Source organism: Myxocyprinus asiaticus, chromosome 49 (assembly GCF_019703515.2).
Source record: "Myxocyprinus asiaticus isolate MX2 ecotype Aquarium Trade chromosome 49, UBuf_Myxa_2, whole genome shotgun sequence".
Taxonomy (NCBI): Eukaryota; Metazoa; Chordata; class Actinopteri; order Cypriniformes; family Catostomidae; genus Myxocyprinus; species Myxocyprinus asiaticus.
In genome coordinates, this window is record NC_059392.1 from 3,471,870 (window position 1) to 3,490,000 (window position 18,131).

Below are 18,131 nucleotides of genomic sequence, written 5' to 3' on the forward strand. Positions count from 1 at the left end.
ACTAACCTGTAAAGTTATGTCCAATTTTACAATATCATTGACATGACAGCGTAACGCCATAAACCCTAAAATGACTATGAAAAGATTTTAACAACTGGCACACGTTTTAACAGAAGAATTAAGTGCATTTATAAAATTAAAAGCTTCACATTTCTGCCTTTAAACCCTCCAAAAAATAGCTCATTTTACTTCCATTGTAAGTGCCTCACTGTAACCTCGATTTTTGCTTCCTTTTTGTTGTTGTTGTTGTTGTGGTAAATCAATGTTATGCCACAAATGCTGTCGATTGAGCTATTCCTGTGATTTTGATGTTTTTGTTTATTTTTAAGTCTTCCCAGTGACACAGGTGTGAACACTGAATTGATTGGCACAGTGTTGGGAATTGTTGTGCCAGTCTTGTCAGCTCTAAGCGCTGTTGTCACCTTAGTCTACAAATGTAAAAAAAATAGATCGACGTGAAAGTGAAGAATGAGGCAAAAGCTGATAAACCAGGTAATGTAAAATTGCACATAAATGCTTTAATCTGCATGAATTTATTTTCAGACATTTGGACCTCAAGAACATTTAGGAATTTGTCATATAGTAAGAGGTAACGACCAAATTGTGGTCAGAGCTGTAAAGTATGATAAATTGTTAATCCGTCAATGAAATTACTTGGGAAAATGTTTGTTGTTAAAGGTTTTTTTTATCAACGCTAACAAATATCAGATGATAAAAAGATGCATCATAACAATAATGACACAATTGAAATTACAACATAGGCTACTGTTGACAAAGATATTGTAAGAGAAAATACTGTGAGATATTAACAGTGCACAAAAAGAAGAAAAACATCTAAACATTGGTTTTTAGAGGAAATATCCCTACTTGAGCAGAGTATTTTGATTATTTTATACGCTTAGGTTTTTACAACAAGGACTGTTATATCTTGGGTGTATCTTTTACATGTTTAAGACATGTTTAAATTGTTTGGTCTGTTAGAGTTTGACACGTTTTTGAAATGTTGAACATTATCAATCAACTAAAATGTTATTCTCACTGACTAAAATTATGAGTAAACTGACAACATTTAAAAGACATTTTCAACAAAAGCTGTCAAAATGAACACTTTTTTAAAAATAGTGTTGATTTAATTATGTTGTTTTTAAAAAGGCAGGAATTATATAAATGAGACATTTGAACATTTTGAATGTACTGTATTTTTAGACCACTACAGTGTCAAGACCACTAAGCTCATGTCTTATTGACATTTGTTTGTTTTGTTTTTGTTTGTTTGTTTACACAGAGGCAAAAGTGGACTGAAGTGCTGCAATGGAACTAGCAAGTGTTTTATGCCAAACCATGTCAAATCATTCATCGCTGCATTGTAGAGACACTTTATTCTGTGGAAGACAGTATGTTCATGTTTTTGGTATTGGGTAATTATTCCCTCAGTTTTTAACAAAGCTGTGCAGTTTGTGTTCATATGTGTTCTTTTATGTACTTTTTAACTAGTTAATCAACAAATTTGACATTAAGAGATAAGTGTGTGATTTGAAAAACAAGGAAACTTTGTAACTTTCTTTTCATGCTCTCCTACTGTAGGATTTTTTTTTTTACCTTTTATTGAAATGACATTTATGGGTTCTCTTTTGGAGTATTTGCAGATGCAGATGAATTTTGAATAGTGGATTTTAGATTTAAAAAAAAAATGTTGCAAGCATTTTGTAAAATTCAACTTTGTGCAACAATACCTTTCAGCCTGTGGGTCAATGACGTGATGGCAGTTATTTTTCAAGATGTAATAAATTATTCAAAAATGCATAAAAAATGCATTTCACAAATCAATTACCTGAAAAAAAAAACCTTAGTGTTGAATAATGAACATCTTTGAAACCAACATGGACGTAAAGATGACGTTTTAAACTATTTAACATTTTTAAATGAGAACAAAAATTGGGGGTTGATAATTGCCATACAAATCTTAATAATTATTATTATTATTTTGGGGGGGACTTTCTCCCCACAAATGTAATGAACTTTGCAAAAGCTAAGTAATGTGTACAATTGTGTACCTTTTTTTTTTTTTTTAAGTCTCAATACATTTGAACATTTCATAGCAATGTGATCATATATATATTTTTACTTCACAAACTTAAATGCATTAAGTTGATGTGTACATCAAGTGTACTGGTTTAGTATTTTCATTATAGCCACTTTCCCTTTTTTTCATTATGTGTAAAGTGTAAAGTGTTTGGTTTTCAATAAAACCAGCATATAAAATGTATGTTTTATAATTATTTAATGTATCCCTAGCTAGAACAGTCATGCTTTACAGTTGTAATTTGAATTTTACTTGCATATTAAATTATTCACTGCCAAACTGCAACTTTAAACCTGCAAAGCACTCTCATAACTTGAGGGTCAGACGGTTCAGAATCATTTTGAACACTTCAAACAGTTTTGCTGGGTATAGCCGGCTCTAATGCGCATTGCCCCCATGCATTTTCCTGGTTGGGTTGCACCCACTGATCTTTATCTGTATTGTTTACTTTTGCCAGGCTATAGGCTATTGGGTGTGTACTTAATTGCACGAAGGTGAACACCAGGAGTTTGCATAGTCTTTTATTGTATGTATGCACTGTGTGTGTATTGGTGGGTTTAGGTGAAGGACTGATTTCTGTGAAACCCTCGGACCTGAATAAACAGCCTTAGTGGAAACCACATTTACATACATTTGGCAGATGCTTGTACAGTACATCCGGAAAGTATTCACAGCGCTTCACTTTTTCCACATTTTGTTATGTTACAGCCTTATTCCAAAATTCATTAAATTCATTATTTTCCTCAAAATTCTACAAACGATACCCCATAATGACAACGTGAAAGAAGTTTGTTTGAAATCTTTGCAAATTTATTAAAAATAAAAAATCACATGTACATAAGTATTCACCGCCTTTGCCATGACACTCAAAATTGAGCTCAGGTGCATCCTGTTTCCACTGATCATCCTTGAGATGTTTCTACAACTTGATTGGAGTCCACCTGTGGTAAATTCAGTTGATTGGACATGATTTGGAAAGGCACACACCTGTCTATATAAGGTCCCACAGTTAACAGTACATGTCAGAGCACAAACCAAGCCATGAAGTCCAAGGAATTGTCTGTAGACCTCCGAGACAGGATTGTATCGCGGCACAGATCTGGGGAAGGGTACAGAAAAATGTCTGTAGCATTGAAGGTCCCAGTGAGCACAGTGGCCTCCATCATCCGTAAATGGAAGAAGTTTGGAACCACCAGGACTCTTCCTAGAGCTGGCCGCCCGGCCAAACTGAGCGATCGGGGGGAGAAGGGCCTTTAGTCAGGGAGGTGACCAAGAACCCGATGGTCACTCTGACAGAGCTCCAGCATTTCTCTGTGGAGAGAGGAGAACCTTCCAGAAGAACAACCATCTCTGCAGCACTCCACCAATCAGGCCTGTATGGTAGAGTGGCCAGACGGAAGCCACTCCTCAGTAAAAGGCACATGACAGCCCACCTGGAGTTTGCCAAAAGGCACCTGAAGGACTCTCAGACCATGAGAAACAAAGATTGAACTCTTTGGCCTGAATGGCAAGTGTCATGTCTGGAGGAAACCAGGCACCACTCATCACCTGGCCAATACCATCCCTACAGTGAAGCATGGTGGTGGCAGCATCATGCTGTGGGGATGTTTTTCAGCGGCAGGAACTGGGAGACTAGTCAGGATCGAGGGAAAGTTGAATGCAGCAATGTACAGAGACATCCTTGATGAACACCTGCTCCAGAGCACTCTGGACCTCAGACTGGGGCGAAGGTTCATCTTCCAACAGGACAATGACCCTAAGCACACAGCCAAGATAACAAAGGAGTGGCTCCGGGACAACTCTGTGAATGTCCTTGAGTGGCCCAGCCAGAGCCCAGACTTGAACCCGATTGAACATCTCTGGAGAGATCTGAAAATGGCTGTGCACCGACGCTCCCCATCCAACCTGATGGAGCTTGAGAGGTCCTGCAAAGAAGAATGGGAGAAACTGCCCAAAAATAGGTGTGCCAAGCTTGTAGCATCATACTCAAAAAGACTTGAGGCTGTAATTGGTGCCAAAGGTGCTTCAACAAAGTATTGAGCAAAGGCTGTGAATACTTATGTACATGTGTGGGTTTTTTTTGTTGTTGTTGTTGTTTTTAATAAATTTGCAAAGATTTCAAACTTCTTTCACGTTGTCATTAGGGGATATTGTTTGTAGAATTTTGAGGAAAATAATGAATTTAATCCATTTTGGAATAAGGCTGTAACATAACAAAATGTGGAAAAAGTGAAGCGCTGTGAATACTTTCCGGATGCACTGTATGAAGCTGCTGAAATAATGTAGAATAACCACAGATCTTGAAGTCAGAAAGGTTGAGACACTGGTATAAATGAAGAAAAACTTCAGTTAATCCCGATAATGAGAGCAAATTATTGCAACAGGAAGTGATATTTACATCCAATAAAACAATGTGAGATTTTAATCTCCAGTGAAGACAACAAGAGCCATTTAGTGAAGAAATGTTAGTTTAGGAGTAGTTGAGAAAGTGCATGATAAAATTAACATTTATTTAGTCTATCCATGGAAGTATTGTTTATTAAATGTAACGGTAACTCGTTACAATAATGTTGTGTCTTGTGTATATATTAACATTACACAATTAATTAACATGAACAATATTTTTACACCATTTTTAATCATGGTATATGTTAATTTCTACAAACACTAATACAGTTTAATATTAAAAATTTGCATCCTGAGCGCATAAACTCTGTCGATACTTCAAATGGCGCGAAAAACTGGTTTGGAAACACTTTTTGTCGAGAAAATTGGCATTAACGTGAAAATATAGTGTCACGTGACAGAATTTACCCAATAATTAATTTAATCGTGGTAGTCATCCATTTATTTATTAAAGTTGCTTTTCCACACCACTGAAAATAATAGACGACAGTCATGAATTAACCCATAATACAAAAAAATATATCATTTATGTGTATAAAGATGTTTTCAATGAAAAATAAATACACAGGAAAATAAGACAAACATCAGTGTGCTTTTCTGAACAATAACATAGCCCAATTCTATTAAATTATTGTTTATACTTTTGGAGAAATGCCGCCAAAATTCCCTGTATGAAATTAATTAATTACCAAACGAAAAAATGATATTGTTATGTCTATATACTTGCCTTTTTTTACACAAACTTAAATTAGCCTTACCCTGTTCTGTAGATGAAACAAGTCAGCTGAATGACATTCTCAGAATGTTCGAGACTTTTTTCAAGACTATAAACTATCAGAACTATTTGTCCAGTGCTGAGTTCACTTTCAGAAAATGAGCTTTTGAACCTTTTAAAACATTTAAATATTTTAAATCTAACTCTCTTTACATCGGATCGCATTTGCTGAGCTTCTTCAGAAAATATACTGAAATTGATTGTCATCTAAAATTAATTTAGTGTTATAATGCAATTTATATTATTTAAAGCTAATTCAGGATATGTCTTTATTCATCATCGGTTATTCTGCAGCTGATACTGTAAGTGTGTTTTTGTTGATGATGTTTATTGATAAGTCTCTTGGCTATCCTTAAATCATTTCTTAGTACAGTTTTTATTACATAGCGGTTACACAGAGATTACTGCAACATTTGTGAATGTGGTTTAAATCATACAACGTTTATTTTTAAATGAAACATAAAGAAGCTACAGTAAGTGGAACTTGAAAATAAATAAACCCATTTCCTGTTGTTGTCCACTTCCTTTGTGAATCTTCTTACATGCTATTATTTCAGATGTGTTTGGTGTTGAGACAGACAGAATAACGTCAGTGTCAGTGATGGAGGGAGATTCTGTCACACTATACACTGATCTTACTGAAATACAGACAGATGATCAGATACTCTGGAGGTTCGGACCTGAAAATTCACGCATTGCTGAAATCTATAAACTCAATATCCCTAAATATGATAGAAATGAAAGATTCAGAGACAAATTAATGCTGGACAGAAGGACTGGATCTCTCTCTATCGGAAACATCAACAAAGCGCACGCTGGACCTTATAAACTAACTATCTTCAGCAACACAAGGACATCACACAAGAGATTCACAATCACTGTCTATGGTGAGTTGATCAATACAGCCTGTGTTTCCTTCATATCAAATGTGAACTATACACTACATTCACTCAGGCATGATAAGAGTGGAATAAGCATTTCACTTTTGGTTATTGTTTTCTTTTATGTTTGCTTTCCTGTTGGTTTAAAGCTCCTGTTACAACACCTACAGTCAGTAGGAGCTCACTACTGAGAGAAGGTGAAACTTCAGGTGAGTCTTATAGCATTAAATACGATTTAAAACGCAGATTCATCTTGTTAAGCTTAAATGATTACACCTCTGCTGTTTTTACATTGTGTACTCTATGGCTGTGACGAGGAGGAGGGCGTGGCCGGGCCGTGAGGATGCACACCTGGCGCTGAATTTCCCCAATCAGGGCACACCAGAGAGATGCCAGAGAGGGAGAGAGAGGTGTACAGAGGCGGCTGCATGCGGCTCTCTCTCTCCCTCTCTGGCGTCTCTGGCTCCTCCTTATCTCTCTCTCCCGCTGATTGGGTCAACTCAGTGCCAGGCGTGCATCCTCACGGCCCGGCCACGTCCTCCTTCTCGTCACAATGGCCAACATGATCTCAAGAAAATTCGTACATATTTTATGAGTTAGCTATTTTGTATGAGTTCATCAAGTGCAAATCCCTGGATGTGTAATGCGGAAGTAAGCGTGAGTTCTGCGTGCCAAGGTGTCAAGCAGGGGCGGACTTGCCATAGGGAGAACCAGGACTTTTCCCGGTGGGCTGGCCGCAAAACGGGGCCGAATGGGCAGCGATAAGCTGAAACAGGCCGCCGCGATATGCCTAAGGGGGCCGCGATATGCGAATAGTAAATGTCTGATAAATGTACTGGAAAGAAAATAATTAGTTATATGTGACATCACTTTGTCCTGGACAATAATGAGTGAGACTACATGTATCAAACTTTAAGCACTTCACCTGTAGTTAAACATTCTAAATTATTAAAAACTAGTTGTAGAATTAATTAATGATAAGACGTTGTAGAAAAGATGTGACAATTTATGTTACATATCTTATACTGAGCTGTATGGAATATATCGAATAGTAAATATGTCTATCAGCTGAATAGGACAGAAGAGAGTAAACACACACACACACACACACACACACACACACACACTGGAATATTCATACATGCACGTGATACTTTTGTCTTGTCTAATGTTAACCAATTAAAATTTGCATTGAACTTCGAACTTAGTGGTTGTTTGTTTTTCTGTCCTCTGTTTACTCAGGCAATATGAACGACTTCTCAACTGGCCAATCGCAGACCGCTTGTAAGTAGCCCTTAGTAGCCAATCAGAACGTAGGAGGCGGGATCTGCCGGAAAAAGACAATTCGTTATTATACGTCACGCATTTAAATTGGAAACAAAATACGGAAGAATCCAAAGTTAACCCTTGTGCATCAATTTAAAAAAGGTCCTTAGAAGACAAATATATCTGCGTCAAAATCTGCCATAATAATATTATATATTAGTATTATTTTCCACTTTCAATAAGTTAATTTTGTAAACCAACATCAGTCCTGATCATAACTACCAAAAATTCATTCATTTTCATGATTTAACCCTTTAAATGCCAGTTTGTTTACAAAATGCCACTGTTGTTTTTTACACACACACACACACACACACACACACACACACATTTCTCAATACACACATACAAAACACACTCTGACATCCATACCAACGCACCCACACAATTTTAGCTGCATCATTTATTCAGTTGGCCTGCAGTGCTCTATAATACAGCAAACAGAAAATAAGGGAAAAGCTTGTATTTGCTCCATAGGCTAAACATGAGAAAAATGGCACCATCTGGTGGAAAATATTAACATTTAAATTTTGAAGCCAGGGCTCCGGAATGAAAGCATAATATCATAGAATTCATGATTTTATGCTTTAATGGCACTGGCATCAAATATTGCAGTTTTAATGGGTTTCACTAGGGACATTTTTGTCCTGAAGGTCCTGAGAGTAGGGGGATTGGGTAGCTCAGCGAGTATTGACACTGACTACCACCCCTGGAGTCGCGAGTTTGAATCCAGGGTGTGCTGAGTGACTCCAGCCAGGTCTCCTAAGCAACCAAATTGGTTTGGTTGCTAGGGAGGGTAGATCACATGGGGTAACCTCCTCGTGGTTGCGATTAGTGGTTCTCGCTCTCAATGGGGCGCATGGTAAGTTGTGCGTGGATCGTGAAGAGTAGCATGAGCCTCCACATGCTGTGAGTCTCCGCGGTGTCATGCACAATAAGTCACGTGATAAGATGCGCGGATTGACGGTCTCAGAAGCGGAGGCAACTGAGACTTGTCCTCCGCCACCCGGATTGAGGTGAGTAACCGTGCCACCACGAGGACCTACTAAGTAGTGTGAATTGGGCATTCCAAATTGGGAGAAAAGGGGATAAAAGTAAAAAAAAGTTTCTGAGTGTAACTATTTTGTTTATTATAGATGTATTATAGGAACTGAGGTTGAAATATCAAAATTCCCCAAAAAATACACACCTTTGGCAAAATTTATGCCATTGGCATTAACACAGCCAAAATGATCGAAAAAACTAAAATGAAAAAGTCAAAAATGTCCCAAAGGTCTCACAAGGGTTAAACAAATACACAGTGAACGACGGCAATATAAGCCTTTTTGTGTTCTGCCAGTGGATACGAATAAATGAATACATTTTCAGCACTTTTACATGACCTGTTTTTTTCTGTTTATCAAGGTGTGGTACAAACAAGGGCGGGATTGGGGGTAGGCAATCCCCCAAATATCAAAACAAGCAAGTACAACCCCCCCATCAATATTTATATCATGATCAATGGAAACATGTTCAAGACAAATCTACACCATTTGGTACAAACCTAGCAGATTATTATTGTGCATAAAACAAACCGAGTCAAGCTCTACATTAGTTAACTATAAGCTCTGTCATATAGCATATAACCAATTATTAGCTATTGTTGAAATAAAGCACTGAAATTTAAACAGTTTTGCAAAATCATCTTCATGTCGACACGCCTTTTATTTCAAAACTCGTAATTACGATATACAACATGATATTACAAGGACTGCAAGTTTCCAAAATGAAATAAGTGGCTTTTATACTGTCTCAGTAAATCATTAAAATATTATATGAAACATATATAAACAGTTGACAATGTATATTTAATCCCCTGTAGCCTATAGCACCTCATTGTGGCCAGCAGTTAAAAAACAATCAAAAACACTTATAGAGGAAAAATAAAGACAAACAAATAAATATGGCTGATGCAAAAAAAAAAAAAAAAAAAAAAAAGAAAAACTCATTGGCATTGCACAGACTTTTAAAGTCTCAAGATAAATATTGCAATACTTCAGTATGAAGACTGAAGAGTGGGGATTTCTACTTCTGATAAGATCTAATGTGAGACAACAAAATAAACAGTCTGTTTCTTCACTCTTATTTTCCAGCTCGTCTGCCCATTCCCGTCATCATCAGAGACTCTTCTCAAAGTTCTTCAAGCTGTAAATGTGTGTTGGTGTGTTCAGTGGTGAATGTGACACAGGTGACTCTCTCCTGGTACAAAGGAAACAGTTTATTCTCCTCCATCAGTGTGTCTGATGTGTATATGTGTGTGTGTGTGTGTGTGTGTGTGTGTTTGTGTGTGTGTGTGTGTGTATGTGTATGTGTGTGTGTGTGTATGTGTGTGTGTGTGTGTAATGTGTGTGTATATGTGTGTGTGTATACGTGTATATGTGTGTGTGTGTGTGTGTGTGTGTGTGTGTGTGTGTATGTGTGTGTGTGTGTGTGTATGTGTGTGGGTGTATGTGTGTTAATGTGTGTGTGTATATGTGTGTGTGTGTGCGTGCGTGTGTGTATATATATGTGTGTGTTTGTGTGTTTGTGTGTGTGTGTGTGTGTGTGTACACATACATATAAATCTGTTGTGAGTTTTTGCTGAATAATCTGTTTACTCTTAATTGTTGCACTCTTTTTATCTGTTCTGTCAGCTGTTAAATGTTTAGCTAATTCAGCTGATTTAGTTAATTCACTTCAGACACCAACAATACTGATCCAGTTTCATCTGTTTGTTTAGTGTCTCTGTCCAATGACCAAAAACTGAAAAGTTGAAATGCACAATTCTGTTTCACAGTTTTGTTTTCTTCCATCAGATTCTGTCCAGTGTTGTGGTTCGACTGAAGCTGTGATCCGATTGGTCATCTCTGCTGTGGTGGGCGTGGTTACTGTAATTGTGCTACTTTATGACATCAGATCCAGATAATTTGAACAGAGGAGAGATCTGACATCATCAGTTCCTCACAGCAGCATACAGTTCTCAAATCTGGGGCCAGTTTCATGAAACTTTAAGAATAAAATCCTCCTGAACTTTTTTCTTGAGTTAGAAAATAAGAAAATAATAGTTGAGTATTTTGTATTCCCGAAAAGACTTCTTACGAATGTTTAATTCTTTTTATTTTACAAACTCATAGTTTGTCCTAGAACTTCAATAAAATAATTGTGAAACCGGACACTGGATACTAGATGGCGATTGTGTTTAAAAATGGATTCTCAAGGATCATAGACTGTGTGCAATGAAGAAAATGTTGAGATTTTTTACAATGATTTTTGTTTTTTACTTTTGAATTCCAGTTTTGTATATTCCTGTACTTTAGATAGACCCACAATTCAAGTTCCAAGACACTGCACTGAACTTTAGATATATTTCACCCTAAAGTGATCATTCTGTCATCATTAACTCACCTTTATGTCGGTCCAGACCCGTAGTTTTTTCTTCCACACAGTGAAAGTGAATGGGGCTGAGGCTGTCATTCTACATCATATTCTATGGAAGAAGTCATACAGGTTTGGAACAGTTTGAGGAAGAGTAAATGATGAAGAATTGTCACTTTGGGAGAACTGTTCCTTTAAAGACTGTACTGGGTTCTGTATTTTGTCTATAAAATTTCTTTGAAAGTCACTTATAGACATTTTTATCCGTGAAATTCCCACTTTCACATGGTGTAACATGCTTCTCAACCACATCTTAAGTGACCATTTGAGATTTATTAATAGAGGATCTCTAGTTCCATGATTACAAACATTGTTACAACAGTGTTACTACATGTTAATATCAGGCATAACGGAAATCTGTATGCACATGAATGAACTTTATTTTTTATTTTTGTCCAATCAGATGGTTGTTTTGGTTCAAGACAGATGCTATTTACACCCTTTGCCAATAGTGCCATTTATTTGTATTTGCATCCCATATATGATTTATTATTATTCATCATAGTTATCATCTATTATATTATATTTTTGCATCCCAATTTAAACATTAACATACAGCACAGAGGAATCTCCAGGGTGCAAATAGCATCTGCCAAACACCTATTACAAAACCCACATGCTTTAATTTATATTTGTGATAAAGCTAAATTAAAGTTTAAAAACACTTTGAGTAATATGAGTTTATTATTTGATCCTTTAGGAAATTGTGTCTAAAATATGTCAACTGAAAATGTACTGCTATTTGTCATTTATTCCATCAAAATTGGAAATGTTGCAATAGAAGTTGACAGAAATATAAATAGACTTTTGTTAGAATCATGGTGCAGTTCCACAAAAATCCACTCTGGGGTGTTAAAGTCTTAAGAAGAAAACTAAAGATATACCAGACCAGCTGTTGTTATTTATCTGATATTATTTATACCATCTCTGTTTGAAATGTTAATCAAGAACTGAGAACACAATGCCAAAATAAATAAATGGAGAGAGCTGATTTTACATCAGGTTGTGTAACTAAAGAGTTTAGCAAATTCACAAATAACACATTTAACATGTAATTCTTTTGAAATAACTCCAGGTAACTGAAAACTGTCAATAAAAATCACAACTTTACAGACTTCAAATTAACAACAGTTACGGTCCGTGTAAGTCGTACGAATCCTGACGATTTTGCCATGAAAGTTGCCAATCCAAATGCATAAATAGAAAAACGGTTTGAAACTTTCATTTTTCATTTTTTCCGGTTACTTCAAGAATGGATAAAAGTCCTTTTCTCTCCTTTTCTTCAATTTTAATACTTCTAATTTGCGACTTTAGAATTTGTTTATTTATTTGAATAATTGACTCATCACTAATTTTCCATTTTTCAACTTTACACTTTTTTTTATGTTTTTTTGTGTGTGTGTGTGTGTGTGTGTCTTGCAGTTTGCGCTGTGGGCTGCCAGGGTGGAGTAGTGTAATGTGAGACACTGACTAATGTGGGACACCTAAGCTCCAGTGCATTTATCTCTTCTTTTACAACATTAAAGTTAACATGATTGGTGTTGAATCCAAGCAGGGGTGTCAAGTGATTGAAATCACGTGGAAGTGATGTGGGCGGGAAAATCGTCAAACAGGAAGTACCCCTTGTGAAGTCCACTCAAAGGTCAGTGACATAGCATTTAGACAAAATTAATGTTAAGGATATAAATCTGTTATAAATAAAACAATGTTCTAAATTGTTATCAAATTATGTTTGTGATGAATTTGTACATCAAATGTTGCAATAATACTGTGACAATGTGAAGCAATCTTTGTTGTCCCACATTAGAAAAGCATGTTTTGACAAATGTGGGACATTCATATATTCTACATTATTCAATTGAGAAAATATGCATTAGGAAAGTTAAATGCCCCTACGTGTATTAGCAGACGTATCACCCTGTAGCTCAAGACCATTTGCCCACTGAAGCTAAGCAGGGTTGAGCCTGGCCAGTACCTCATGGGGAAAACTGAGGTTGCTGCTGGAAGAGGTATTAGGGAGGCCAGTAGGGGGTGTTCAACCTGCAGTCTGTGTGGGTCCTAATGCCCCAGTATAGTGATGGGGACACTATACTGTAAAAAAAGCACTGTCCTTCAGATGAGATGCTAAACTGAGGTCCTGACTCTCTGGGCCATTACAATATCCCAGGGCACTTCTTGTAAAGAGTAGGGGTGTAACCCTGGTGTCCTGGCTAAATTCCCCCCCACTGGTCTTTCTCAATCATGGCCTCCTAATAATCTCCATTCATTAATTGGCTCTATAACTCTACTCTCTCCTATCCACCAATAGCTGGTGAGTATGGCTGAATACAGGGAGATTGTTGATGCTATTAGCCAGGGCCTGGATCATCCCTAAGTTGAACACTTCAGTGCAGGGTAAAAGAAACAGGCCATCATATTTTCTACCAGTAATGAGGCAGAGCTGGCAGACATGAAAATAGTCCTTGGGAGATGGGGGTTTCCCTTGCGAATGCAAGACATCCAAAAGATAGCATTTCAGTTTGCACAAAAAAATGGGTTTCAGTACAGTGAGTGACATGGCTGGCTATGGCTGGTTCCGGGGATTCATGCGGAGGAACTCACATCTGGGTATCAGGAATCCAGAAGGCCTCTCTGCAACAAGGGCAGCGGGGTTCAACCCAACTTTTGTAATGGACTGGTTTGACAAGTTCCAAGATATAATAAAGACCCTGGGGTTAGAGGACACACCATCGCATATCTGGAACTGTGATGAAACTGTGCTGCAGGACCACTTCCTCTCCACCAGGGTGGTGGCCGAGGTTGGATCCCCCTGTTTTGAGGTGACTGGCGGGGAGAAAGGGGATACAACCACCTGCCTGGTTAGCCTGAATGCTGCTGGTGGGTATGGACCCACCATGACCCTGGGGTCCCCACCCAACACAACAGTAAAGATGTCAGATAATGGGTGGATCAACAGTGACCTGTTCCTGGAGTTGGGAAAACAGTTTCTGCTGCATCTCCCAAAAGGTGACCCACGACCCCATTTGCTGCTAGTGGATGGGCACAGCTCACATGTTTACAACTTGGACGTTCTTAAGTTGATGAAGGACAGCAATGTCTTTGTTCTTAGCCTACAATCCCACACCACTCATTACCTGCAGCCAGCAGACAGAGCTCTGTTTAAGAGCCTTAAACATCACTGGAGGATAGAGGGGAGGGTCATCACCAGGGAGAGTGGAGGCAGAAGACTGGACAGGGCATTGTTTATGCCACTGTTCTCCAAGGCCCGGGCAAAATCAGCGACACCATCAAATGCCCAGGCTGGCTTTTGAGGCTCTGTCATCTTTCCGTTCAATCCATCACAGATCAAGGTGAGCCTGTTTGCTCCTAGTGAGATGACAGATCGACCCCCTCCAGCAGACCACAGAGCACCGATCTCATTCAAAAGTCTTGTTACACTGCCAGTGAGAGACCGACCCACCACCAGCCACCACAACTATTTCTAAGCCAAAAAATAGCATCCCAGATTTCAGTGCAATTAGAAAGATTAGAAAATCCACAAATTCTTAAACGATTTGGCACAAGGAACACTAATATATATGCCATTTTCCCTTTGAGTACAATATCTGAAAATTATCTTCTGAATTGATAAGGGAACATCTTTGGGATTTCATAATGACATAAGGTGTTGATATATTGTTTTGGCTTCATATGGAAATATGGTACACATGTCAGAATTGCAAAAAGTGTCCCACATTGGGGGGGCCTGGGTAGCTCAGCGAATATTGATGCTGGCTACCACCCCTGGAGTCGTGAGTTCGAATCCAGGGCGTGCTGAGTGACTCTCAAATTCATAAAGCTGAGTGGCTCTCAATGGGGCACGTGGTAAATCGTGCATGGATTGCGGAGAGTATCATGAGTCATGCACAGCGAGCCACGTGATAAGATGTGTGGATTCAGAAGCGGAGGCACTCGGATTGAGGTGAGTAACCGCGCCACCACAAGGACCTACTAAGTAGTGGGAATTGGGCATTCCAAATTGGGAGAAAAAAAAAGTGTCCCACATTACCCTAATACTCCCACGGTTAGCACGGGGGTGTGGGTTAGGGAATGGACTGTGTATACGCTGAGGAGTAGTTTACAAGGCTTGCCCAGAGATCGACAACCGAAGGCACATGTGCCACCTTTGCCACGCGGAGGGGTTGGCAAGCGGGCAATAGCAAGAGAGTGGACAAACCATTCGTGTGACAAACTTGGCGCCAAGCTATCTCTACACTTTAAGTGGGTCACGCAAGCATAAAGGTTTCGGCTTTACGTTGTTCGCTTCGTGCAGTGGTTGACAGGGGTTTGATCTCTCGCTGGCTGGCAGAAGCTGGCACTGACGGATCACATGATATGTCAGTCCTCCTGCCACTTGTATAATTTTTTTCTCTAAGTTTATTTACAAAGCATACTTGCAATAAACAGTGGTGACCTCTGGATTCATTTTCATTTCCTTTTAAATTTAGGGTTATTAAACTTTTCTTATGCATTTCATTAATGCTTTTTTATGGAATTTATTTGCCATTAGGATGGTCAAATTACTGAAATGTCAGAAAACTGCCATGTACCCGCTGGTCAGTCCAGCCAGCCGCAATTGTGTTAAAGAGCACCTAATTTTACGCTATCATTCCAAAAACTTAGGCTACATAAATGTATTGATATAGATCTATTCTTATATATTAACTTCTTTATAAGTAATTTACCTGCAAATAAGTTTCTTCACTTAGCCAGCCACCATGCAGCAGTTTTCTTCCAGTGAATGTCATACAGAGAAATGGACCTGCAGTCCGTTCCCTAAACCATGTGGTACAGCCCACAAACTGCAAGACACAAAGAAATTCAAAAACAGAAAATTGTTTATGAGTCAATTATTCCAAAATTCATTTCTGAGGTCACAATTAAGAAAAAGTAAAATGGAAGAAAATGAGAGAAAATATAAATGATCCATTCTTTTTTTTTCTCCCCAATTTGGAATGGCTAATTCCCAATACGTTCTAAGTCCTCGTGGTGGCATAGTGACTCGCCTCAATCCGGGTGGCGGAGGACGAATCTCAGTTGCCTCTGCATGTGAAAAATTACTACAATTTGAAATCTTTTTTCAGAACTTCTTAAACTACTTCAAAGAGTTCTCATCAAAAAAATTCTCCACGTGCAGCAATGACAGCTTTGCAGATCCTTGACATTCTAGCTGTCAGTTTGTCCAGATACTCAGGTGACATTTCACCCCACACTTCCTGTAGCACTTGTCATAGATGTGTCTGTCTTGTTGGGCACTTCTCACGCACCTTACAGTCTAGCTGATCCAACAAAAGCTCAATGGGGTTAAGATCCATAACACTCTTCTCCAATTATCTGTTGTCCAATGTCTGTGTTTCTTTGCCCACTCTAACCTTTTCTTTTTGATTTTCTGTTTCAAAAGTGGCTTTTTCTTTGCAATTCTTCCCATAAGGCCTGCACCCCTGAGTCTTCTCTTTACTGTTGTACATGAAACTGGTGTTGAGCGGGTAGAATTCAATGAAGCTGTCAGCTGAGGACATGTGAGGCGTCTATTTCTCAAACTAGAGACTCTGATGTACTTATCCTCTTGTTTAGTTGTACATCTGGTCTTCCACATCTCTTTCTGTCCTTGTTAGAGCCAGTTGTCCTTTGTCTTTGAAGACTGTAGTGTACACCTTTATATGAAATCTTCAGTTTTTTGGCAATTTCAAGCATTGTACAGCCTTCATTCCTCAAAACAATGATTGACTGATGAGTTTCTAGAGAAAGCTGTTTCTGACGTAATATTGACCTTAAGACATGCCAGTCTATTGCATACTGTGACAACTCAAAAACAAACACAAAGACAATGTTAAGCTTCATTTAATGAACCAAATAGCTTTCAACCGTGTTTGATATAATGGCAAGTGATTTTCTAGTACCAAATTAGCAGTTTAGCATGATTTATTTGGTAAGTAGCCATGTAAGGCGGGTAATGTACAGTCAGCTCGTCATTATTGCAAAATTAACCCCTTCAAGATGTTGCAAGACCTTTCCACTACATGATCCTGATCACCCTGCCAAGGTTTACTGTGCAATAAATAAAGAAATTGCATGTTTATTTAAATATTAAATTAAACCGCTGTTCAGGAAAAGTGTTGCTGAACTTTGAGTTTTTTGTGTTATACTAAACAGAACAGATGCATGCTGTTATTGAGGTCAGTAAATTGAGGGTTTGAGCTCAAGACGTGTGGTTTATTCTGCTGGGTAGATAAACCGACCAAGTCTGAGAATGTATTGTGTGTGATGTGCAGTTTCTTTTCACAACTGCAAATGAACCTTATAATGAGAACAACAAGGTCAAAGATCAACTTAGTTTTCTGTTATGCAGTCAAAAAGTGTCAGAATGTGTTGAGAAATGGCAGATGAACTGGTGCTATATTTGAGAAAACACTGAAATTTTAAATGTGCTTTGAATACTTATATTTTCTCTGAGTTCAATGTGGTTTATGCTGCGGAGTGGAAGTTCTGATAAAGCACAAGAGTTTGTCTGGTAGAAGTAGGTTTGTGCATGCATAGATAGTTTCCTGTCGTGAGAAAAGGTCATCATAAAGCTGAGATCATTTAGGATGAATTACTGAATGAATGAAAGAAGAGTTTTCTGATGAAGTGCAAGACGTGTCTGCCAGAATGATTTTCTCTCATCTGTGTGCTTTGCTCCTGTTTTTCCTACATTTCATAAATGTGAGTTCTTTACACATAGTTCATATTTTTTCAATATGCATACAGATATTGCAGTAAATCTTATATTATTATATTAATATTGTATTCATATTTATGTGATTCTTTCGTCTGGGTACAGCATGTTTTTGCCAGTAAAGTGTTTCAACAAGGTCCATCTTGAATGAATGAGATTCAGTTTAAAATCGTTCAAAGTTTTAAGGAGATTTACGTGTATTTAGAGCAACAGAGACATTCAATGAGCTGGTCTTTACTTTCAGATTAATCAACTATAAATAGAGACTTTATAGAGACTCTTCTCAAAGTTCTTCAAGCTGTAAATGTGTGTTGGTGTGTTCAGTGGTGAATGTGACACAGGTGACTCTCTCTTGGTACAAAGGAAACAGTTTATTCTCCTCCATCAGTGAGTCTGATCTCAACAGCAGTCTCTCTCTACCTCTGGAGGTGGAATATCAGGAGAACAACATCT

General features: G+C 38.1%; 1 protein-coding gene across 1 annotated transcript in view; it reads left to right on the plus strand.

Moving 5' to 3' along the window:
- The first annotated feature begins 402 nt into the window (after window positions 1-402).
- The window catches only part of LOC127437961 (uncharacterized), a 22,336-nt gene continuing 4,607 nt past the window's right edge, over window positions 403-18,131 (plus strand). The window contains exons 1-5 of the mRNA XM_051693143.1: window positions 403-492; window positions 1,286-1,418; window positions 5,822-6,151; window positions 9,604-9,763; window positions 18,085-18,131. The exon at window positions 18,085-18,131 is cut by the window's right edge and continues 80 nt beyond it. Coding sequence (XP_051549103.1) covers window positions 1,397-1,418; window positions 5,822-6,151; window positions 9,604-9,763; window positions 18,085-18,131 — 559 coding nt within the window. The 5' untranslated portion in view covers window positions 403-492; window positions 1,286-1,396. The remainder of the gene's footprint in view (window positions 493-1,285; window positions 1,419-5,821; window positions 6,152-9,603; window positions 9,764-18,084) is intronic.